Here is a 25,495-nt window from a genome sequence, read left to right on the forward strand (position 1 = left end):
ATTTTCGTTCTTATTATTCATAATAATATATTATGATATAGTAATATAATTCAAGATGGTACTCATTGTCATAGCTTTAATTTTGTATCATAAAAATTTTTTTACTTTAGGAGCACCTGGGTGGCTTAGTCGTTAAACGGCTGCCTTTGGCTCAGGTCATGATCCCAGGGTTCTGGGATCAAGTCCCGCATTGGGCTGCTTGCTCTGCAGGAAGCCTGATTCTCCCTCTCCCACTCCCCCTGCTTGTGTTCCCTCTCGCTGCGTCTCTCTCTGTTGAATAAATAAATAAAAATCTTAAAAGAGTTTTTGACTTTATATTCTGCTGTAAAACAGATAAAACCTTGACCCATGTCATATAAAGCTGCTATTATATGTTTCATAGATTTGTTATAAAGATTTTATTTATTTATTTATTTATTTATTTGAGAGAGAGAGATCATGAGTGGGAGGGAACGGGAGAGGGAGAGGAAGAAGCAGACTCTGCAGGGCAGGGAGCCTGATGCAGGGCTCGATCCCAGGAACCTGAGATCATGACCTGAGCTGAAGGCATATGTTTAACCAAATGAGCCACCCAGGCGCCCCTGTTTCATAGTTTAAAATAGTTCTCTTCACATTTCCTACAATTACAATTTTTGTGATACCAAGATGTACTGAGATATGGAATATTTGGGGACATCTCTCCTCGTTTTCTTCCCATGGGTTTTGTTTTGTTAGTGTTTTCAGATTACACTTACAAGTGAAATCATGCAATACTTGTTCTTTGTCTCATGCTAGCTTTATAAGTGACTATTCTAGTACCTTTCCTATATATTTACATTTACCAGTGAGATTTGTACTTTCATGTTTTCTTGTTACTAACTGGTGCCCTTTCTTTTCATGTTAAAGAAGTCTTTTCTTATAAGGCCAGTTTAATGGTGATGAACTCCTTTAGTTTCTGCTTATCTGGAAACCTCTTAATTTCTCCTTCAATTCTCCATGATGACATTGCCAGGTAAGGTATTCTTGGTTGGAAGTTTTTTCCTCTCAACACTTTGAATATGCCCCCCAACCTTTTTTTTTTTTTTTTTTTTTTTTTGGTCTGCAAAGTTTCTGCTGAAAATCTGCTGAGATTCTTAGGGGAGTTGCCTTGTACATAACATATTTTTTTTTTCTTGTTGCTTTTAAGATTCTGTCTTTGTCTTTACTTTTGACATTTTAATTATAATGTGTTTTATTGTGAGTATTTTTAAGTCATTTTATTTGTAACTCTCTGGGATTCCTGGATCTGGATGTTTATATCCTTCAGGTTAGGTTAGTTTTCTGCCATTATTTCTTAAAATAATTTTTCTGCCCCTTTCTCCCTCTCTTTTTCTGGACCCCTGTAATGTGAATGTTATTCTACTTGATGCTGTTCCAAGGTCTCTTAAGTTATATTAACTTAAGATCCTATATGCCACTGTGCTTGGGTGAGTTCCACTGCACTGTATACTAGCTCACTCATTTTTTTCTTCTGTTTTGTCTTGTCTGATGTCGAATGCCTCTAGTGTGTTTTTCAGTTCTGTTTTTGTATTCTTCAGCTCTGTGACTTCTGTTTGGTATTTCCTTATATCTCTATGTGGAAGCTTTCACTACATTCACCTATCCTTCCAAGTTTGATGAGCAAATTTATCACTACTCCTTTAAACTCTTCAACAGGTAAATTACTTAATTCCATTTCATTTTTTTCCCTGAGGTTTTATCTTGTTCTTTCCTTTGGAACATATTCTTCTATTTCCTCATGTTACATGAATTTTTATTTTTATTTTTTATTTCTTTTTTGTTTTAGGAGAAATGGCTACCCCTCTCAGTCTTGAAGGGATGACCTTGTGTAGAAGATGAATCTTGTCATTCAACTTTGCTCTATCTCTTGATTGTTTCTTGAATCTCTACAATAGTCTAAGCAGCCTGATTTATTCTTGATTGGTTGCAGTCATTAAGAATGTGCTAAGACCTGTTACTGTTCCCAAGAAAGGAATCTCAGTCAGCTCTTAGTTTTAGGCTGATTGGGAGCCAGACTCTCAGGATGCAGCTTTTAAAGTATGCAAATATATACTGTCCTAAGGGGCCACAATTATGAACCCTGATGTAATCTATATCAGGAGATCCAGAAGTGTTCCCTGGGCGACTGTCAAAAAAAAAAAAAAAAAAGCACCAGATAAGTATATCAAGTCATTTCTGAGATGTACTGGTGAGGCACAGTGAGGTTGTGAGAAAGGATACAGATGGTGTCCCCTGACCTACCTTCCCTAAAAGCCCATCTGTAGCCTCTACATCTGTGGCAAACCTGGAGCCTGTCCCTCAGGCTGAAGCTCTAGGAAAATAATCTTTCCTGAAGAAAGACTAAGGTGTATTTCTGTCTGCTGTCTGTACTGTGCCCTGGGGATGACAGCCTGATGAAAAAACTAATCTCGCTGATTGTTACAATCCCAAGGGACTCAGGAATGTAACCCTTCCTGGCCACCACAGTTAGGCAATCAAGGAGCATTCCCTGTGTGGCTGGTGTATACCTGCTGACTTTAGCAAGGTAGCAGGAAAGCAGAGTGATGAGGCACACCTGCTGGATTTGGCAAGGCAGTGAGAGAGTGCAGGAACCATGTGTTGCGCATGGCTTTGATAGGGTAGCAGGGTACCCTTCTGGCTTTAGCAGGGTAGTCAAAGTTGTTGGGAACTCAAGCCTGCCTGAGCTAGAAAGGGCGAGTGCCAAAGTGGCACCCGCCAGCACTTCCATCTGGGAGAGATTCCAGGCCAATCCATGCCCCTCTAGCTGATTCTTGATTAGCAAATGGGTCTCCTTCATAGTCTAAACATTTTTCAAACTGTTGCCATTGTGCTGAGTCTTGGGGCAAGTGAGTCTGTGTATGAGCCCTTTAAGAACAGTAACTCAGTTCCCTACAGCCCTTTGTGTAGCTCTTGGATGTAAGACCCATTGTTTTTCAAAGCTAGATGTTTTGGTGGCTCATCTCTCCAGTGTAGATCACATGGTTTAAGGTGCTTGAATGAACCTCTTTCTCCTCAGGTAGAAGTTCCCATTCTGTGAAGTCCATCCTAATTGTCGGCTGCCATGCTAGACAGTGTCTCTGAGTCTCTTACCTGTCCTGATGTGGGCACTTTTATCCTTTATTGTGGTGGAACCCTTCAGCTAGTTTTCAGGTGTTTTTCAGAGGGAACTATTTTATATGTAGTTGTATACCACTGTGTCCATGGCTGAAGGTGAGTTCAGGATCTTCCCATGCCACCACATTGGACACAACCCCCTGACAATGAAGTCTCTACTATTCTTTCCCGTCACCTACATACAGAAATTTTTCTCAGGAAGTAACTGTGACATTTTTAAAATAAGGCACTTTTTATGATGTGAAAATTATAGTTCAGCAATATCTTTTTGGCATGGATTTGTCCCTGGTTTAAAGGATTACAGTTTGCTTTATATTCCGGATGGAACAAAATTAACAGGTATTAAATATGCTCAGTAAGGGAGTAGAACTGTGGTATTAAGTGGATATGAGGTTTTAAAACATTTTTGGAAGGTCAAAACCCATATGAGTAGAGCTACATGAATACATATAAAGTAAGGGAGAAGTAGCCTTAGGTGTAGGGGGATCTGACCTTGGCATAATCTGGAGACTAGAGGAAGAAATACCGTGATGGCTAGGGCTAGGAAGTGGGTTAAAATTTGGGTACATAAAGTTTGTAGATGGAACTTTGGCCTTAGCCCAAAACTACCACAATGAATGGTGTTCACTTAACATTTACTTATAAGCAAAAATAAATATGAATCAAGACAAATAAGAAGTGTGTGGTTCTTATCTAAAGAAATTAAAGTTGGTATCTGGAACAAATCTCAGCAGTCATTGTGGGCATCTCAGAATAAAGCCCACTGCAGTACAGAATTTGAAGATATCTTCTAGCAAGAGGGTCAACTCCCTGCCTTGGCATACAGAGCAAAATATTCCAGCCAACAAGATGCACCCACAGTCTATTTCTTATTCTTATACATAAATATACAGAAGGCCACTGGCTCTATGAATTAAGTCTACAACCCCAAAAGAGAAAATGACAGGGAAATAGACAAATTCTTTGACAGACACAACTTACAAAAGCTTATACTCAAAGAAATGAAAAATCTCACCATCCCCTATATCTATTAAAGAAATTGAATCAATCATCAAAAACTTTCCCACAAAAAAATAACTTCATCACCAAATAGATTTACAATTGAATTCTCTGAAACATCTTGGAAAGAAATAATACCAATCTGTAACAATTTCTTCCAGAAAAAAAAGAGAGTACTTTTCAACTTCTTTTTATGACTAGTCTAACATTGCTATCAACACTTGAGAAAGATACTATAAAAAAAATTACAGATGACTTTCTGTCATGAACAACAATATAAAAATCCTAAACAACATATTAGAAAATGAATCCAGCAATCTATAAGAAGTACAAGACTTCATGACCAGTATGATTTCTTTCAGGAATCCCAGAGTAGTTTCACATTCAGAACCAGTGGCTGTAGTTTACTGCATTCACACAAAGGAGAAAACTCATAGGCTCAATAAATACAGAAAAACCATTTGAATATATTCAGTAACTGTTCATCATAAAAACATGAACTGGGAATAAGGAGAAATTCCTTAATTTGATTAAAAGAAGCTATAAAATGTCCTATGACAAACATAATATTTAATGATAAATTATTGAAAGCTTTCTACCTGAGACAGGAAATGAGCCAAGGTTTCTCATTATTGTCCCTTCTATTAAACATTGTATTGGAAGTTCTAGTCTATGCAAAAAAATAAAATAAAATTCAAAGCACTGAAAAGAGAGAAACTACCTCTGTTTGATGACAAAACTGTGCACATAAAAAATGCAAAAGATTCTGAAAACTATTAATATTAATAAGTGAATTTAGCAAGGACAATGAATATCTGCGTAATACACAAAAATCTATATTTTTATATACCGACAACAAAGAGAAAATAAAATTAAAAATGAATTCCATTTCTTAAATAGGATCAAAATGTCAAATATTAGGGATGAAATCTAATAAAAGATGTGCAGGTCCTTTGGACTGAACACTGCAAAATATGGTAACTCACTAGTGTAAAGATGTTAACTGATCTATAAATTCAACACAATTTCAAACACTACCCTGTCAGACTTCAGTGAAAATTGACAGTTGGTTCTAAAATGTATTTGCTAAAGCAATGAACCAAAACTAGCAAAGACAATCTGGACTAAGAAGAACAAAGTTGGAGGGTTTAGATTAGCAGATCCCCAAAACTTAGACAAAACAATTGCATATATGCATACAATGGAATGTTACTCAGTTAAAAAAAGGAATGGCGTTCTGATGCCTGCTAGAATGTAGATGAACCTTGAAAACATTATGCTAAGTGAAATAATTTACACACAAAGGGACAGATAGACTATCAGTCTACTTTTATGAACTTCTAGAACAGGCAAATTCATAGAGGAAGAGTAGATTAGAGATTGTGTGGGTGGGTAGCAGGATGTGGAGTTAGTGCTTGATGATTACAGAATTTCTGTCTGGAGGGATGAAAATGTTTCACACGTAGGTGATGGTCATGGTTGCCCATTGTGAATGTAATATATGACACTGAATTGTACACTTAGAAATCATGAAAATGACAAATTTTATGTTATATCCTTTTTACCACGATAGAAACAAAAATAAATACACCCAAATCATTGAATTATACACTTTTAAATGGGTGCACTGTATGGTATATAAATTATGTCTCAGTAAAGCTATTAAAAATGATTCTTATTAAGCTAGTGTGGTAACACTTGAAGGACAGACACAGTCAAAAGGAAGAGACTAGAGAATGCAGGAGCAGATTTATATGTATGTTCATGAGATTTATGACAAAGTTGCCACAGGAGTACAGTGGGAAAAGAATTGCCTTTTGATGGACTGATGTTATTTTCATGATAAATTCATATATGCCACTGGTTTTAAAGAATAAGTATGTAATAATTTGATATTTAAAATTATTACATTTATGAAGTGTCCAAGGTAGAAAGACAAAGACTCACAAGTTAGGTGACTAAGTAACTAAGTGAACAAATGAACAAACAAATACAAAACACCTTTCACATCAATCACTGATTGAGTCTATACTATAAGTAAGGATAAGTAATTTGGATTTATAATACTTGTTGAAGTGGACTGCCTCCAACTTGGTTAAATACTGTCATTACACACCTGAATGCTGAATTCCTTCATCTGTTTTGCAGTCTAATTCTTTAGCATAACTCATGCAAAGTAACAATGGTTTATATTTTGGCTGTTGGTCATTAAATGTATTGCCATCCACCATCATTCTTTCCATCCATAGCCAATCATGGAGCCAAATCAAATGGTCAGGTTAAAATACACACCAATCCACATACCTGTTCCCCTCCCCCAACCCCAGCAATAAAACACCCATGAAACAAAACAAATACAAACACTAGCAACATATAACACAATGACAGCAGAGATGGCTAACGTCTAACCTTTATCCACTGAAGATTTGTCTGCTTGAGCTTATTTTCAAGTTTATCTTGCTCTTGTGGGCTTATGGGAGCACTTACAAGCACTGTTCCTCCAGTTTCATTTAATTGTTTTAGAATTCCCTGGCGTAGGGGCAACTCTTCTGCCAGTAACTGAAATAGACAAATGCAACAACATGTATAATGAATTACAGCACAATTCCAACTATCTTGTCTTTGTCTCTATTAATTAGTCTATCAAAATGAAGCAACTTGACTGAAGGCCGACTGCTGCCTCAAATACCAACCACTTCCTGGAGAGTGCAGAATTGATGGACTGGAGCACCCACTTCCAAGGAGATAAATCTATCATAGAAAGGACCAAAATATCTTATCTCTCGGAAATTCTTTCTAAGGAAGAAAGTATCACGTGGTATCATGAGCTCCAAAATAACACCCCAAGCATTGTTAAGAGTCTGAAAACACATCTCTGTCAGAAACAGAGCAATCTGGGTAAATTCATCATCCTCTCAGGTAGTAAGCATCCATGCTGTGAGTTACTACAGAGTAAGAAACTGCATTATCATACTGAGCGGTAACTACCATTGAGACCATACCAGGTACCAGGTGCTGGGTTAACCTCATCACATATTATATAAAAATTAATTGAGATAATATAATTCTATGAGGTAGATCCTATTATCTTCTTCTTCAGAAGGAAGCTGAGACAGAGAGATTAAATCCTGACAGAGAGGTTAAGTACCAGCTCCAAGGACACAAAAATTGCAAGCAACGGAACTGTGATTCCAACTTGGGCAATTTCATTCAAGATCCCTTATTTTTGAGTCCCCCATACCCCTGAATTTCTTTTATTCATTCAGTCTTCCATTATAAATGTCCTTTTCCAAGACCTACAAACTACCATGTTGTTAATAACTGTCCTTTATTTATTTGTGTCATCTAGAGCTACAGTGTCCAATATAGTGTCAGTAGCCACATGAGGCTACTTAAATTGAAATTAATTAAATTTCAATAACATAAAAAAGTCAGTTCCCTGGTCACACTACTTTTAAAGTACTCAAAAGGCACCTACAGCTTGTGACTACTGCAATAGACAATAGAGAGCATTACCGTCATCACAGAAAGTTCTGTTGGACAGTGCTGATCTAGATTGTTTAAGGAAAAATGGAAATCAATGCACATTTATTAATAAGTAAATAGCACTAAACATATCTATTAAATGAGGTATCAATTACATTGTTATATATAACACTCAGTACATTTAGGAAAGATTGATTTTCAAGAACACACTGAGTTCATTTTTCTATGATCTACCCATCTTCAAACAAACCAAAGATCCAAAACTTGGTAGTTTTTTGTTTTTGTTTTGCCATATCTGACAGAGAGTAGGTGCTCAATATTTGTTTACTGAACTAAGCATTAATTTTATTTTTATACTCTATCCTCTGTTCAGGTACAAATTTCTTGTCTCACAGAAATAAGTGGTTGACATTGGAGTCTAATTTGCATGTACAAACCAACTGAATCATTGATAAAGGAGCAATTCCATTTCCTTTGATTATATGACCTTGTAAAATGAGGATAACAGCAACCATTTTGAAAGTTTTATATGAAGATTAAATAAATAGCAGATGTAAGTACACCTAAGACTTAGCACATAACAGAAGACGATTAAATGTTAATTTCCTTTTTCTTTTCGCCTTCACTTCAAGAATTATAGTAAAACAGATCCAAATAACTCTCTTTCCTAAACTAAAACCAGGAAAGTTAATCCAACCACACAATTAGTGCATGTCAGTCAGCCAGGTGAGGTAATCAGTAATAAGCAGACATCACAGTAGGAAGGCATAAAAAGCCTCTTGAATAGTCTCGATGTCTATTCAACCAGTATAGAATGTGATTCAACACCACACATCTCCAACCACACCTAGACAAACAAACACTTTTAGGCAAATTGGAGACCTCTAATTAGAGGCTGAAATAATATGATTGATTTGGCAATTAAGATCCTTCCTAAGAAATGGGATTCATTTCTAAAAATTCCCTCCAGTTTTTGAAATAATTTGGAGTTTTAAAATTCTCTAATATGTCTGAGATCAACTTCAAATTAGTTTTCAAAATACAGTCACACACACACACACACACACACACACACACACACACACACTTTTTACAAAAAATATACTTTCTGGGAAACGCTGGGTTAAAACAATATAAAGTTTTGAGGAAATCTAGTGAGGAGCTATCAATAACCTGATGGGCAGGAAATCAATGATTAAATACCTTAAAATAGATTCATATACTCTTTTATTGTAATTTTTTATAAACATATAATGTATTATTAGCCCCAGGGATACAGGTCTTTGAATCGCCAGGTTTACACACTTCACAGCACTCACAATAGCACATACCCTCCCCAATTCATATACTCTTTATACAAGTAGGCCCTGGGGTTTTTAAAAAAAAAAAAAAAAAAGAAAAAAAAACAAAATTACCTTGACTTGTTCAAGTTTTTCTTTTAGCTGCTGCTCATTTCCAGGTTCAAGGGGAATACTAGCAATGCTATCCGCTTCTTCCAACCATAAAACAAATTCATTTACATCTCTTTGAAATTCTGACAAGATATTCTTTTGTTCTTCTAGCCTGGAAAAAATAAGAATATAACTGTTATAAACAACGTATTTCTCAAACTTTTCTTTCTTATTTTTTAAAAGGAAAACTCAGAAACAAACAAAAAAAATTGTGGTAACACTTTCAAGAAAATAAGCAACTTAAAAGATGTTAACAATATGCAACTTTTAAAGAAAATTCATTTACTTTGAACAAAGAAACCTCAGTATCTCCAGAACCTCTTAAATGTAAGAGGTTAAAACTGATAAAGAAAAAACTTATAATTTTAAAAAATTCCAACATAATGTTTTTAAATGAGAGCAGTGTTTTTCCACCTCAGTGCTACTAACATTTTGGGTTTGATAATTTTTAGTTGTGAGGGGCTGTCCTCTGCCTTGGAGGAGGCTTAGCAGTATCCCTGGCCTTTCCCCATTAGATGCCAGTAGCATTTTCCCCCCAACTGTGACAAGCAAAAATGTCTTAAGGCACCACCAAATATCCCCTTGGGAGCAAAACTGCCCCAAGGTGAGAGCCACTGCACTAGAACAAGTATATAATGTGAGGTTGCCTGCTCTAAAATGCTTAAATAAAATACACCTTTCTGGGAAATTGTAGGGTAAAAGTAAAAACAAGGGAATAAAAAGAACACTAAGTTTTTACATGTTAAAATGTTTTCCAAATTTTGATTCACAGTCTTTTTTGAGGAAAACTGAGTTAAAATACAGCACATATGTTATATTAGTGGAAGTTTTCAATTATAAAAACATATATACTGTATGTTTTTCAATTAGCCATAAATTTATTCTTACATATTGAATCATAACACAGTTGAAAATGGTCTGCACCTCAGGTAGTTTATAATGTTTTGTTGTTTTTTTGAGAGAGAAAGGTCTCCTGGATGTAAGCTTTTAATTGAATACACACACACATACATATACATAAGTGTAATTTCCCATATATACATATACATATATACATATAAATACATATACATGAAAGTACACCTATGACTGCTGTATAGCTCAAGATATTTTTAGAAAGTGCACAAATGACCAGAAAAATAGAATGTTATCAGAAGCCCAGAGGCCCCTCTTGTCCCTTACAGTTACTACCTCCAAGTATAACCAGTATCCTGTCAAATTCGATTATGTTGGCTATATTGAACACTAAATATATGGAATGATATGCTATCTACTCTTCTGTGCCTTGTCTCTTTCATTCAACATAATCTTTATAATAATCAACCATGTGGTATATAGCTTAATTTGTTTCATCTCCTGGCTGTAGAGTACTGAACTGTTTAAACATGTATCTCTACTGGTGGCCATTTGGGTTGCTTCCATTTTGGGGACATTTAGCTGTTTGTTTTTTTTTAAAGATTTTATTTATTTATTTGACAGACAGAGATCACAAGTTGGCAGAGACGCAGGCAGAGAGAGAGGAGGAAGCAGGCTCCCCGCTGAGCAGAGAGCCCGATGCGGGGCTCGATCCCAGGACCCCGAGACCATGACCTGAGCTGAAGGCAGAGGATTTAACCCACTGAGCCACCCAGGCACCCCCATTTAGCTGTTTTTTTGTTTTCAATTTAACAAATATTTATTAAGGACTTACTAACTTCCAGCAAGGCTACTATTGGGCATTAGGATTCAAGACAGATACATTGTGTGCCTTGCCTTGATGATCTCAGTCTATGAGAGGAAACAAGTGATCCCCATGTGTAAGAAAAAGACACAGCCTGTCTCATTTATAGCCTGTTCAAAGACAGAGTGTTGAGAGAACTGCTATTACATTCTTTCCCCAAACTGGGTCCACTTATTGAATTTATTCTTGTCTATATTCACTTTCGCTCTTTGATTAGAGTTTGTCCAAAGTCTGTTCTAGGGCATGTGAGGAGACATTCTCTTTTCTGTCTATTCTCAACAAGGCAGACCCTATGAAAACTCAAGTCATATTCTGGGATCCTATGGAAACCCAAGTCATATTACATCACTATTGCAGTCAAAACTCTTCTATTGCTTCCCAATGTATCCACAGCAAAGCCAAAGTCATTACAGTGTTCTGTGGGGGTCTAGATCTGTGGTAGATATGGTAGATACCTTCCCATGTGGCTACTGAGAACCTGAAATGCTAACGGGGACATTAGATGTGCTTTAAGTATACAATATACACCAGATTTCAGAGACTTAGTTAAAAAAAATATTCTTTGTACCTTCTACTCAAGTTTGTTGAGAACCTACAAACTGTTGTAAAATAATAAAACTATTTTAAAAGAGAATGGAAAACATCTCATTAACACTTTCTTTTTTTCATTAATATTTTCTATGTGATGTACAGGTTGAAGTAATATTTTTAATATATTAGGTTAAGTGAAATGTATTCCTTTAATCTGTTCCTACTTTAAAAAAAAAAAAGATGTGATGACACAAATTTCAATTACATATGTGGCTTACCTTATTTTTCTATTGACCAACACTGATCTATGATATCTGCTGGTCCCCAATCTCCTTACTTCTTTGACCTCACTTCCATCTACTCTGTATTTCTCTTATCCTTTTTGAGGCCCTATGGCTTCCTTGCTGTGATCCCCAAATATACTACATGGGTCCCCGTTTCTGGATCTCTGTACTTGCTGTGTGTTTCTGCAGACAATGTCCTTCCCTCAAATATCAAATATGGCTGTCTCCTTCATCTTCCGCAGGTCTTCCCTGATGACCCTACCAAAAATTACACTTCTTCCAAATTTCTCTTCTTTCTCCCTGTTTTTATCTTTCTAGTTCCTAAATGTAACAAAGCTATAATTTGGCTATTTTATATAATGTCTATTTCACACACATGAAATGAAGCTTCCTGACAGCAAAGATTTTTATTTATTGCCATAGCCCTTGCTCCTGGAACAATGCCTGGCACAAAACAGATGCTAAATCAGTAACTTTTGCATTAATGAATGAATTCTGCCATCATCATTTTCCATTTTACATGCATTCCTATTTTAAAAGAATCCTTCCTATTCTTTATAATACCGATAGGTGATGGGGACTAAAAAGTACACCTGTTAAGATGAGCACCTGATGATGTATGGAAGTGTTGAATCACTATACTGTACACCTGACACTAATATTACACTGTATGTTAACTAATTAGAATTTAAATAAAAACCTAAAAAAAGAATCTTTCCTACTCTTTGTAATATGATTCTGAAACATGGTTTAATTTACTTGAAAATGTGTATGACAATATTTCACCAAACTGAAGACACCTTCAGTTGCAGGTCATATAAAACCATCCTCAATTCTGCCAGTCGGGAATCAGAAAAGGCGTGGTGCTGATGAAATAATGATGTTTATCGTTTAAAGGCTTTCTTCAATTAAGAAGATGTTCTTTTAGATTCTTTTATATTTTTGTCATATATTCCTCTTGCATACACATGAGAAGTAAAATATAAGTGATAAATTGATGAGGTAGTCCTAAGACTTTCTTGTATTTAGAACTTGCCTCTCCTGTATCACTTTTCCCTTCAGAGTAACTGACCTCTGCCTTTACCCATACCCTATCAGAGGATGATTTCTTAAGAGGGCTCCACCACTATTTCTCAGATTTTCTTCCAAACCACATGTGGCCTGACCAGGAGAGATTGTGAAACCCACTCTGGTTTCAGTGATTTTAATGTGATAAAACGTGCAGTTTAGAACAGATAAAATTTAGTTCAGTAGCACAGTTTCCCAGTGCTGATACAGTGATTTAGGTTCTTTGACTGCTACCAAGTTGCTGGTCAGTTCAGGATTTTTTTAAAAAATTCATAATATAATGACAGTTTACTGTTATCTTTAGCTTATAATTATGAATGGATATTATTATTGGCATTATCTGCCTGATGCTTGAGCTTATTTTCCATTAATAGAGTCAATAAAGATTTGGCATTACTTTCCATGGGAATTAATGTTTGATTGCAAGAGTTTTTGCCAATGACAAATATTTTGGCCCCTCTTGTACGTGAAAAGTAAGCATGTGGACATCAATGCCTAACGTTGACATTACAGGTTAGCAAAATGTCCAAGATTTATACAGAAAGGGTCAAGAAATAAAGCAGGTGAGGTGGCTAGCTGCTGGGGTATGAAGTACTTATAATGGTTTGTTTTAATCTGTAGGTGATGAACGACTTAAAGGTTTTGAGAAGGGCAAGATTTCTTCCAAAGCCCCCTCTGGCTATCCTGTGGAAAGTGGATGGGGGCACAGGTGGTATGGCAAGAGACTGAGGAATCAAGTATGAGACTTTCATAAAAGACAGGCATAAAGTAATGAAGGTTCAAGTCGTCAAGACCTAACAGAGGAAAAGGGTAATGTAGAATACATGAAGAATGTAAGAGGAAATTCAACAGGACCTGTGGATAAAAGGAGACAGACTGGTATTAATGGCTAGTGATTGTTGAGTATGTGGTAGTCACTGAATCAAGTATCAAGACCCCACATTACTAGTATGAGATGGTACTCATCTTTCCTTATTTGCAGTTGAAAGAAAATCCAGCTTAGTATTTTACCCAAGGTCATACAGCTATTAAGTAGTCAATCTAACATTCGGTCCTGGGTCATCTGGGTCTGTGTACTTCTCCTGACCATTACATCTGGTCTATGAGAGCTTCCACCTTATCGAGCCTAGGAGACAGTATTTACTCCAGCAGAGAGTACAGTGAATTGCATCAGATATTTAGGGGAAATTACTAGTAGAAAAAATAAGAGATTTGGAACTTAAAGAGCTGGAAATAATAGATTTCAGAGTCCTCAGCAATAAATCGGTGGATAAAATATGGTAAACTAACTTGCACTAAGCATTTATTCTTCGTATTTGGCATCTTCTGAGTCCATTCTTTCTTCATTTTCACATTAATGACTACTAATTCTCCCTCTTGCTTATTTAAATTGACAAATTAAAGAAAAAGTCCATTTGACAGCTACTCATTGATTTTTTTTTTTATGTATGGGTAACTTGCAGCTCCTGCTCCTCCTCCACTTTCCCTTCTTTGATGTGGAAAGCCAAAGGAATGCCTAGAGTATTCTTCTGGCCCCTCCAAAAGCTACAGGGGCCTATGAAGGAGTTCTTCATTTCAACAAACACTCAGCTGAAAGAGAACATGGCTCTCCCTTCTTGCAGTCCACATTCTTGTTTTCACTAATGATCCTGAAGCCCCTACCTTTGACTTTACAGGAATGAAAGGGGAGAAGGGAGGAAGCTGAACCTCACGAGACAAACTGCACTCCCTACAAAACTATCCCATCCCATCGGGTCCTCTGACATGGACTGGGACATGGGGTACAGAGGAGGTTGAAATCACTGGGAGTAAACAGTATTGTTGCCCTTCTTAGTAAACTCCATGGGAAAGTGGCTGGTGTCAGTTGCTGACAGCTTGTTTTAGAATGTGGAATAGAACCATTTTTCCACAGACTCTGGACTGAGAAGCAATTCTTAGAGGAAAAACTCCATTATAGACATCCTTTATTTGTTTAAAAGTTCTAAGATGGGGGTGCCTGGGTGGCTCAGGGGGTTAAGCCTCTGCCTTTGGCTCAGGTCATGATCTTAGGGTCCTGGAATCGAGCTCCAGTTGGGCTCTCAGCTCAGCTTCCCCTGCCTGCCACTTTGCTTACTTGTGATCTCTGTCAAAATACCTAAAATCTTAAAAAAAAAAAGTTCTAAGATGGTTCAAATACTCTGTCTAGGTTTCAAGGGTGTGTGTGTCAGTCTACCTCATCACTTTCCCTTTTTCTTTTCTCTCCTTCCTTCACCCTTCCTCCTTTCCTCCCTCCTTCCCTCCTTTTCTTCCTTCCATCCATCCTTCCTTCCTCCCTCCTTCCCTTCACAAATCTTTGTCTCCTTTAGTATTTGGCTACATCATCTTGCAGTGTCCCAAATACTTAAGAGCAACTTTATTCCTAACATTATTTTTCACTCATTTTAGTTAACTAAAACTTTGCTAAAATCAGATTACGTTTATAAAACCTAGACAGATGGGTAAAAGCTTTTCTCAGCCTTCATCTAGAAATTGACCATAACAGGGAGAGAAAAAATCCAAAACCTAACAAACAACAGCTTGAAGAACAAAAGAGAGTAATAGCAAGCAAACAGACAAAAAGCACCTCAAACCTAGAATAAAATTGTAGAAGCAAGTATCCTCAACCTCACTTCAAACCTGTCTCAAATTAATTACTTGCATATATTTTTCTTTCAGGAATATTCAGCTAAGAAAAAGAGGGAAATATTTATATATTATATATTTAATTGCCATCAAACTCTATAAATAATGTGTACTGATTTTCCAAATCTAATATTCTACTGTATTTCGTTAGGTCATTAACTATTCTTTAAAAAATTGATTTTTATGATCTGAGTAATAACCTATATGTAGGTACACCATATTTCACCATTCTTTTCTTATTAGACATTTGGTTTGGTCTCTTTTTTCATTATAATAAATAACTCTACAGAAATACATTTTTTAATTCATTTTGGCTTACGTACCTTCTAATTTCCTTAGAATGAGGAAGAAAAGTACACAATAAGAACACTAATGATTTTGATACACATTGCTAAATTTCTTTGCAATGCTGGTAATAAGAACACTCACACACTTCTACCAGCACTTATAAAAACACCTGTCTCAACACACATTTTCCACTACAGCTCATTATGATTTATATGCTTGATAGAAAAAAAAAAGTTTGTCATAGATTGTTTTCCATTTTTTATTAACAGAAAAGTTGAAAAAATGTGTATATATGTGTGTATTTGTCATTTGTTTCTACTATCAGTTGTCTGCTGTGTCTGTTGCCCATTTTTCCTGTGTTTTGTTTGCAAAAGCTCTTATGTTATCTACCTCAATAAAAAATAAAAATTAAAAAAATACTGAGAATATTTTTCCAGTTTCCCTTTTACCTTTTTTATATTTATATTTTATTTCTAAATAAAATGTTATCACTTTCTTTGTGATTTCTTTCATTGATACTACTCTGAAAATTGTGAACATCCTACTGTTGTTTAAATATTCACCTTTATATTATTCTGGATCATTATGCTTTCATTTAAAAAGAATAAAAACTTGATCCATCTTAAATTTATATAGCTAAGCTTCTAACCTTGAAGAATCTTTGAGAAGTTGATATTTTTCCCCAGCACAATCTATTCTCTATTGATTTGTGGTGATTTCCTCATTTTGCGTTTTATGTGTAATGAGGTCCTATTTACTGATCTACTATGATTTTTGGATAGTAATGCACTACTTCAAGCACTGCATCTTTAAAGGAGGCTTAATTTCTGGTAGGTTAACCTCCTCTCTTACCTTTTTATGTGATATGAGTATTACCTATTTATGTAATATGAGTATCATTTGGTCAAATTACAGAATAAATCTCATTGGGGATTTTGATAGGGATTCCATCAAATCAAATTATTGTTGTGAAGACTTACTGTCTTTCCAGTATAAATCTGTTAAATTTTCTATATTTACAGTGCATTTGGAGTGTGTCTGTAACTCATCCGTGTATTATAAATAATTAACTATGTTTTCTAATTAACTTTCAGCATCAGTTTGAATGGCAGTGACTTGCATATGATTTTATGGATATTAACTGTATACTAATCTAGAAAATTCATAAGTACTCCCAGAAAGAATAAATCTTCATTTAAAAAGCAGAAGTTTTGGCTAAGCTATTTGCCATAATATTTCTCTTCACACAATGTTTGTGGAAAACTTTTCTGATGATTTAATTTTTTAAAAAAGTACAGCACCCTTTAAATATGAAAACATTTGGTAGTCATTTCTTGCCTAGGTCTGTTTTTTGTACTTTGAAATATAAAAAAGATGGTGCCAAAATCCCACCGGGACCTTGTTATAATTTGCTTTTTCAAGTGCATGTGTTTTCTGAAATTTCAAAAGCCTCGATTTGAAGTTTTAAAAGCTGCAATTTGAATTTATATATTCAGATGATTGCAGAAAAGCAAAGGAACAGAGTTAGCATTTCCAGGCTTGTCTCTTGACAGAACAGTTTAAACGTGCTTTATATTGGCATTCATCACATGAAGTGTTATTTCTTTGTTTACCTACTCGGTTAATGCTTATGGTAGGATTTATTCAGGCATGTGGTAGTAATAATAACGAATGGGATATTTAACATTACCCATCTGCAATTAAGTGCTAAATATTTTACTTTTAGAGGCATTTCAATACATTTAGCTATTTTTTTTAAAGAATGGCTTCTGTTTGAAATATTGGCTCTGTTGCCGTTTACATTATAAATGCTCTTAATGCAATTGAAGGAAGCACATATTATGATGGGGAGAGATTTGCATAATCAGAAAGGAAGAATTATGGATATGCTGCTAAATTCAATGAATTTAACATTAACTCTTAATGAACATGTTCTGTGGGGCTGCTGTTATGATAAGAGGAAGACTGCCAAATTGCGTGGCATGGTTTTAGAAGGGGAGGATCTACCAAGAAGGCCAAGCGCTAGATATTTTTACATTTGAATCTTTTTAAATACTCAATACATCCCTTGTATTGCCTTTGTAAAATTGCCAATAAAGAAAGTAAAGCCCTGGAGAGATGTACATACTGTATATACCCGAATATAAGGTGATTATCTCTACCATTTTCCAAATAAGAAGTTCCTCTCTAAGATTTTGATTAACAGGAACATAGAAATTTCAGAAAATGTAGAATCAACACCAGCTTATCTATACTGCTTAATTAATTTGATTGCACATACTAATTTAAAATTATATATTATATTAGAAAGATCACATTTTCCCATTCACAGTTTATACAGTAGTTGTATAATACATTCCTCACATTCATGTTCTACATTGGAATTGTCACTTTGGTGGATCCACTTTTTGAGTTACATAATTCAGTTTTTGAGACAGAGTTATCTTCACTTCTACCCACATGGCCTGATGTATGGCACTGCTGAGTCCATGTTTAAGATTCTACTGGAAAGTTTACTCCAAGCCTTAAGCACATTTAACAGCAGACAGTTCTATGTTATGTAAAGACAGTTTTTCTCTTTGTTGTGCCATATGTCCGTGAGGTACACAACGTAACCACTTACTGAGTTGCTTTTAAAAAAATCCTTACGGGGGGGGGGGGAGTCAAGATGGCGGAGAAGTAGCAGCTGAGACTACTTCAGGTTGCAGGAGATCAGCTAGATAGCTTATCTAAAGATTGCAAACACCTACAAATCCAACGGGAGATCGAAGAGAAGAACAGCAATTCTAGAAACAGAAAATCAACCACTTTCTGAAAGGTAGGACTGGCGGAGAAGTGAATCCAAAGGGACAGGAAGATAGACCGCAGGGGGAGGGGCCGGCTCCCGGCAAGTGGCAGAGCAACGGAGCACAAAATCAGGACTTTTAAAAGTCTGTTCCGCTGAGGGACATCGCTCCAGAGGCTTAACTGGGGTGAAGCCCACGCGGGGCCAGTGTGGCCTCAGGTCCCGCAGGGTCACAGAAGGATCGGGGGTGTCTGAGTGTCGCAGAGCTTGAAGGTATTAGAACGGGGAAGCCGGCTACAGAGACGGAGCCGAGGAGTGAGCTCACAGCTCTGGCTTACCTTGAACCGGTCGCAGGCTTGGTGAGCTTGGAGCGCGGCTGGAGGCCAGGCAGACAGGAGTAATTGGACGCTGTTCCCTGAGGGCGCACTGAGGAGTGGGACCCCGAGCTCTCGGCTCCTCTGGGCCGGAGACTGGGAGGCCGCCATCTTCATTCCCGTCCTCCAGAACTCTACGGAAAGCGCTCAGGGAACAAAAGCTCCCAAAAGCAAACCCGAGCGGATTACTCAGCCCGGCCCCTGGTAAGGGCGGTGCAACTCCGCCTGGGGCAAAGACACTTGAGAATCACTACAACAGGCCCCTCCCCCAGAAGATCAACAAGAAACCCAGCCAGGACCAAGTTCACCTACCAAGGAGTGCAGTTTCAATACCAAGGAGAGCAGCGGAATTCCAGAGGAGGAGAAAGCAAAGCACGGAACTCATGGCTTTCTCCCCATGATTCTTTAGCCTTGCAGTTAATTTAATTTTTTTTTCTTTTTCAATTTTTTTTCTCTTCTTCTGCTAAATTTTTTTAAACTTTTACCCTTTTCTTTTTTAACGTTTTTTAACTAGTTTATCTAATATATATATATATTTTTCCTTTTTATATTTTTTTCATTATTGGTTTCCTTTTTTTATTTGTTTCTTTTTTCTTTTTTCTTTCTTTTTTCTTTCTGAACCTCTTTTTATCCCCTTCCCCCCCCCTCACGATTTGGGATCTCTTCTGATTTGGCTAAGCATATTTTCCTGGGGTTGTTGCCACCCTTTTAGTATTTTACTTACTCCTTCATATACTCTTATCTGGACAAAATGACAAGGCAGAAAAATTCACCACAAAAAAAAGAACAAGAGGCAGTACCAAAGGCTAAGGACCTAATCAATACAGACATTGGTAATATGTCAGATCTAGAGTTCAGAATGACGATTCTCAAGGTTCTAGCCGGGCTCGAAAAAGGCATGGAAGATATTAGAGAAACCCTCTCGGGAGATATAAAAGCCCTTTCTGGAGAAATAAAAGAACTAAAATCTAATCAAGTTGAAATCAAAAAAGCTATTAATGAGGTGCAATCAAAAATGGAGGCTCTCACTGCTAGGATAAATGAGGCAGAAGAAAGAATTAGCGATATAGAAGACCAAATGACAGAGAATAAAGAAGCTGAACAAAAGAGGGACAAACAACTACTGGACCACGAGGGCAGAATTCAAGAGATAAGTGACACCATAAGACGAAACAACATTAGAATAATTGGGATTCCAGAAGAAGAAGAAAGAGAGAGGGGAGCAGAAGGTATATTGGAGGGAATTATTGGAGAGAATTTCCCCAATATGGCTAAGGGAACAAGCATCAAAATCCAGGAGGTTCAGAGAACCCCCCTCAAAATCAATAAGAATAGGTCCACACCCCGTCACCTAATAGTCAAATTTACAAATCTTAGTGACAAAGAGAAAATCCTGAAAGCAGCCTGGGAAAAGAAGTCTGTAACATACAATGGTAAAAATATTAGATTGGCAGCAGACTTATCCACAGAGACCTGGCAGGCCAGAAAGAGCTGGCATGATATATTCAGAGTACTAAACGAGAAAAACATGCAGCCAAGAATACTATATCCAGCTAGGCTATCATTGAAAATAGAAGGAGAGATTAAAAGCTTCCAGGACAAACAAAAACTGAAAGAATTTGCAAACAACAAGCCAGCTCTACAGGAAATATTGAAAGGGGTCCTCTAAGCAAAGAGAGAGCCTAAAAGTAGTAGATCAGAAAGGAACAGAAACAATATACAATAACAGTCACCTTACGGGCAATACAATGGCACTAAATTCATATCTCTCAATAGTTACCCTGAATGTTAATGGGCTAAATGCCCCAATCAAAAGACACAGGGTATCAGAATGGATAAAAAAACAAAACCCATCTATATGTTGCCTACAAGAAACTCATTTGAAACCCGAAGACACCTTCAGATTTAAAGTGAGGGGGTGGAAAAGAATTTACCATGCTAATGGACATCAGAAAAAAGCAGGAGTGGCAATCCTTATATCAGATCACTTAGATTTTAAACCAAAGACTATAATAAGAGATGAAGATGGACACTATATCATACTCAAAGGATCTGTCCAACAAGAAGATCTAACAATTGTAAATATCTATGCCCCTAACGTGGGAGCAGCCAACTATATAAACCAATTAATAACAAAATCAAAGAAACACATCGGCAATCATACAATAATAGTAGGGGACTTTAACACTCCCCTCACTGAAATGGACAGATCATCCAAGCAAAAGATCAACAAGGAAATAAAGGCCTTAAATGACACACTGGACCAGATGGACATCACAGATATATTCAGAACATTTCATCCCAAAGCAACAGAATACACATTCTTCTCTAGTGCACATGGAACATTCTCCAGAATAGATCACATCCTTGGTTCTAAATCAGGTCTTAACTGTTATGAAAAAATTGGGATCATTCCCTGCATATTTTCAGACCACAATGCTCTGAAGCTAGAACTCAATCGCAAGAGGAAATTAGGAAAGAACCCAAATACATGGCGACTAAACAGCATCCTTCTAAAGAATGAATGGGTCAACCAGGAAATTAAAGAAGAATTGAAAAAATTCATGGAAACAAATGATAATGAAAATACAACAGTTCAAAATCTGTGGGACACAACAAAGGCAGTCCTGAGTGGAAAATATATAGCGGTACAAGCCTTTCTCAAGAAACAAGAAAGGTCTCAGGTACACAACCTAACCCTACACCTAAAGGAGCTGGAGAAAGAACAAGAAAGAAACCCTAAACTCAGCAGAAGAGAAATCATAAAGATCAGAGCAGAAATCAATGAAATAGAAACCAAAAAAACAATAGAACAAATCAACGAAACTAGGAGCTGGTTCTTTGAAAGAATTAATAAGATTGATAAGCCCCTGGCCAGACTTATCAAAAAGAAAAGAGAAAGGACCCAAATAAATAAAACCATGAATGAAAGAGGAGAGATCACAACTAACACCAAAGAAATACAGACAATTATAAGAACATATGAGCAACTCTATGCCAACAAATTTGACAATCTGGAAGAAATGGATGCATTCCTAGAGATATATAAACTACCACAACTGAACCAGGAAGAAATAGAAAGCCTGAACAGACCCATAACCAGTAAGGAGATTGAAACAGTCATCAAAAATCTCCAAACAAACAAAAGCCCAGGGCCAGATGGCTTCCCGGGGGAATTCTACCAAACATTTAAAGAAGAACTAATTCCTATTCTCCTGAGACTGTTCCAAAAAATAGAAATGGAAGGAAAACTTCCAAACTCATTTTATGAGGCCAGCATCACCTTGATCCCCAAACCAGACAAGGATCCCATCAAAAAAGAGAACTACAGACCAATATCCTTGATGAACACAGATGTAAAAATTCTCACCGAAATACTAGCCAATAGGATTCAACAGTACATTAAAAGGATTATTCACCACGACCAAGTGGGATTTATTCCAGGGCTGCAAGGTTGGTTCAACATCCGCAAATCAATCAATGTGATACAACACATTAATAAAAGAAAGAACAGGAACCGTATGATACTCTCCATAGATGCTGAAAAAGCATTTGACAAAGTACAGCATCCCTTCCTGATCAAAACTCTTCAAAGTGTAGGGATAGAGGGCACATACCTCAATATTATCAACGCCATCTATGAAAAACCCATCGTAAATATCATTCTCCATGGAGAAAAACTGAAAGCTTTTCCGCTAAGGTCAGGAACACGGCAGGGATGTCCGTTATCACCAGTGCTATTCAACATAGTACTAGAAGTCCTAGCCTCAGCAATCAGACAACAAAAAGAAATTAAAGGCATCCAAATCGGCAAAGAAGAAGTCAAACTATCACTCTTCGCAGATGATATGATACGATATGTAGAAAACCCAAAAGACTCCACTCCAAAACTGCTAGAACTTGTACAGGAATTCAGTAACGTGTCAGGATATAAAATCAATGCACAGAAATCAGTCGCATTTCTCTACACCAACAACAAGACAGAAGAAAGAGAAATTAAGGAGTCCATCCCATTTACAATTGCACCCAAAACTATAAGATACCTAGGAATAAACCTAACCAAAGAGACTAAGAATCTATACACAGAAAACTATAAAGTACTCATGAAAGAAATTGAGGAAGACACAAAGAAATGGAAAAATGTTCCATGCTCCTGGATTGGAAGAATAAATATTGTGAAAATGTCTATGCTACCTAAAGCAATCTACACATTTAATGCAATTCCTATCAAAGTACCATCCATTTTTTTCAAAGAAATGGAACAAATAATCCTAAAATTTATATGGAACCAGAAAAGACCACGAATAGCCAAAGGAATATTGAAAAAGAAAGCCAGAGTTGGTGGCATCACAATTCCGGACTTCAAGCTCTATTACAAAGCTGTCATCATCAAGACAGTATGGTACTGGCACAAAAACAGACACATAGATCAATGGAACAGAATAGAGAGCCCAGAAATAGACCCTCAACTCTATGGTCAACTAATCTTCGACAAAGCAGGAAAGAATGTCCAATGGAAAAAAGACAGCCTCTTCAATAAATGGTGTTGGGAAAATTGGACAGCCACATGCAGAAAAATGAAATTGGGTCATTTCCTTACACCACACACGAAAATAGACTCAAAATGGATGAAGGACCTCATTGTGAGAAAGGAATCCATCAACATCCTTGAGGAGAACACAGGCAGCAACCTCTTTGACCTCAGCCGCAGCAACATCTTCCTAGGAACATCGCCAAAGGCGAGGGAAGCAAGGGCAAAAATGAACTATTGGGATTTTATCAAGATCAAAAGCTTTTGCACAGCAAAGGAAACAGTTCACAAAACCAAAAGACAACTGACAGAATGGGAGAAGATATTTGCAAACGACATATCAGATAAAGGGCTAGTGTCCAAAATCTATAAAGAACTTAGCAAACTCAACACCCAAAGAACAAAAAATCCAATCAAGAAATGGGCAGTAGACATGAACAGACATTTCTGCAAAGAAGACATCCAGATGGCCAACAGACACATGAAAAAGTGCTCCATATCACTCGGCATCAGGGAAATACAAATCAAAACCACAATGAGCTACCACCTCACACCAGTCAGAATAGCTAAAATTAACAAGTCCGGAAATGACAGATGCTGGCGAGGATGCGGAGAAAGGGGAACCCTCCTACACTGTTGGTGGGAATGCAAGCTGGTGCAACCACTTTGGAAAACAGCATGGAGATTCCTCAAAATGTTGAAAATAGAACTACCCTATGACCCAGCAATTGCACTGCTGGGTATTTACCCTAAAGATACAAACGTAGTGATCCGAAGGGGCACGTGCACCCGAATGTTTATAGCAGCAATGTCTACAATAGCCAAACTATGGAAAGAACCTAGATGTCCATCAACAGACGAATGGATAAAGAAGATGTGGTATATATATACAATGGAATACTATGCAGCCATCAAAAGAAATGAAATCTTGCCATTTGCGACAACGTGGATGGAACTAGAGGGTATCATGCTTACCGAAATAAGTCAATCGGAGAAAGACAACTATCATATGATCTCCCTGATATGAGGGAGAGGAGATGCAACATGGGGGGTTAATGTGGTAGGAGAAGAGTAAATGAAACAAGTTGGGATTGGGAGGGAGACAAACCATAAGTGACTCTTAATCTCACAAAACAAACTGAGGGTTGCTGGGCAGAGGGGTGTTGGGAGGGGGGGGTTATGGACATTGGGTAGGGTATGTGCTATGGTGAGTGCTGTGAAGTGTGTAAACGTGGAGATTCACAGACCTGTACCCCTGGGGAAAAAATATATATATATATATGTTTATAAAAAATAAAATTATAAAAAAAAAAAGAAATATAAAAAAAAATCCTTACAGACCTTGTTTACAATGACATACAACTCTTTCAACTGTGATGTCATACCAACAAAGCTAATCATGACTTCTGTTAATTACATTTTTTCCCATTTCTTTCCTGTATCAAGTGACTTCTGCAGATGACCAGAATCATCATCAATTGAGGTGAAATTAATACAACTTTCGCAGATAGTAGTTTTTTGTTCTGATTAAAATAAAACGAGGATCTTGTAACATGAGAAACTTCAAAAGGATTCAAATGTAAGGTCTCTGTTAAGGTAAAAACAAAAACAAATTAAAAAAAACATATTGAGTGCCTGGGTGGCTCAGTCGGTTAAGCGGCTGCCTTCGGCTCAGGTCATGATCCCAGGGTCCTCGGATCAAGCCCCGCTTTGGGCTTCCTGCTCAGTGAGGAGCCTACTTATCCCTCTCCCACTCCCCCTGCTTGTGCTCTCTCTTTCTCATGTTCTCTGTCTCAAATAAATAAAATCTTTAAGAAACAAAAACAAACAAACAAAAACCCAAAAATGTATTTAGCCAAACACATTAACTTCCCCAGGTTATACGCTCTATAGGACACTGTCAGAATCAGAACCAAAGCATTAACTATTTTTAAATCAACATGTTTTTCGTACCTGGTTACCGCTAGAGTTACACAATTAGACATTTATCCATTTTATCTATAGCTTGTGCTTCACTAAAATGAAGTGCTCCTGAGAGAAATAACATATCAAAGTTGTTCAGGCTTTTACTTCTCAATAGTAAGGGAAAAAATTTTGAAAATGAGAAGGGGTATCATGAAGCTTAGTGGTGAGCTACTGAAAGGAAAAGAAACCCAAATTGAGGCCTTGCAAATTATTATTTGAA

The 25,495-nt window shown here is 36.9% G+C and overlaps 1 protein-coding gene across 4 annotated transcripts in view; it reads right to left on the reverse strand.

The window, feature by feature from the left end:
* The window catches only part of DMD (dystrophin), a 2,197,254-nt gene that overhangs the window by 750,526 nt on the left and 1,421,233 nt on the right, over nucleotides 1-25,495 (reverse strand). For all 4 annotated transcript variants that reach the window (XM_032883124.1, XM_032883125.1, XM_032883122.1 and 1 more), the window contains exons 46-47: nucleotides 9,033-9,180; nucleotides 6,541-6,690 (exon numbers count right to left, since the gene is read on the reverse strand). In XM_032883124.1, coding sequence (XP_032739015.1) covers nucleotides 6,541-6,690; nucleotides 9,033-9,180 — 298 coding nt within the window. The remainder of the gene's footprint in view (nucleotides 1-6,540; nucleotides 6,691-9,032; nucleotides 9,181-25,495) is intronic.

This window comes from Lontra canadensis, unplaced genomic scaffold (assembly GCF_010015895.1).
Source record: "Lontra canadensis isolate GAN:19392208 unplaced genomic scaffold, GSC_riverotter_1.0 scaffold86, whole genome shotgun sequence".
Lineage (NCBI taxonomy): Eukaryota > Metazoa > Chordata > Mammalia > Carnivora > Mustelidae > Lontra > Lontra canadensis.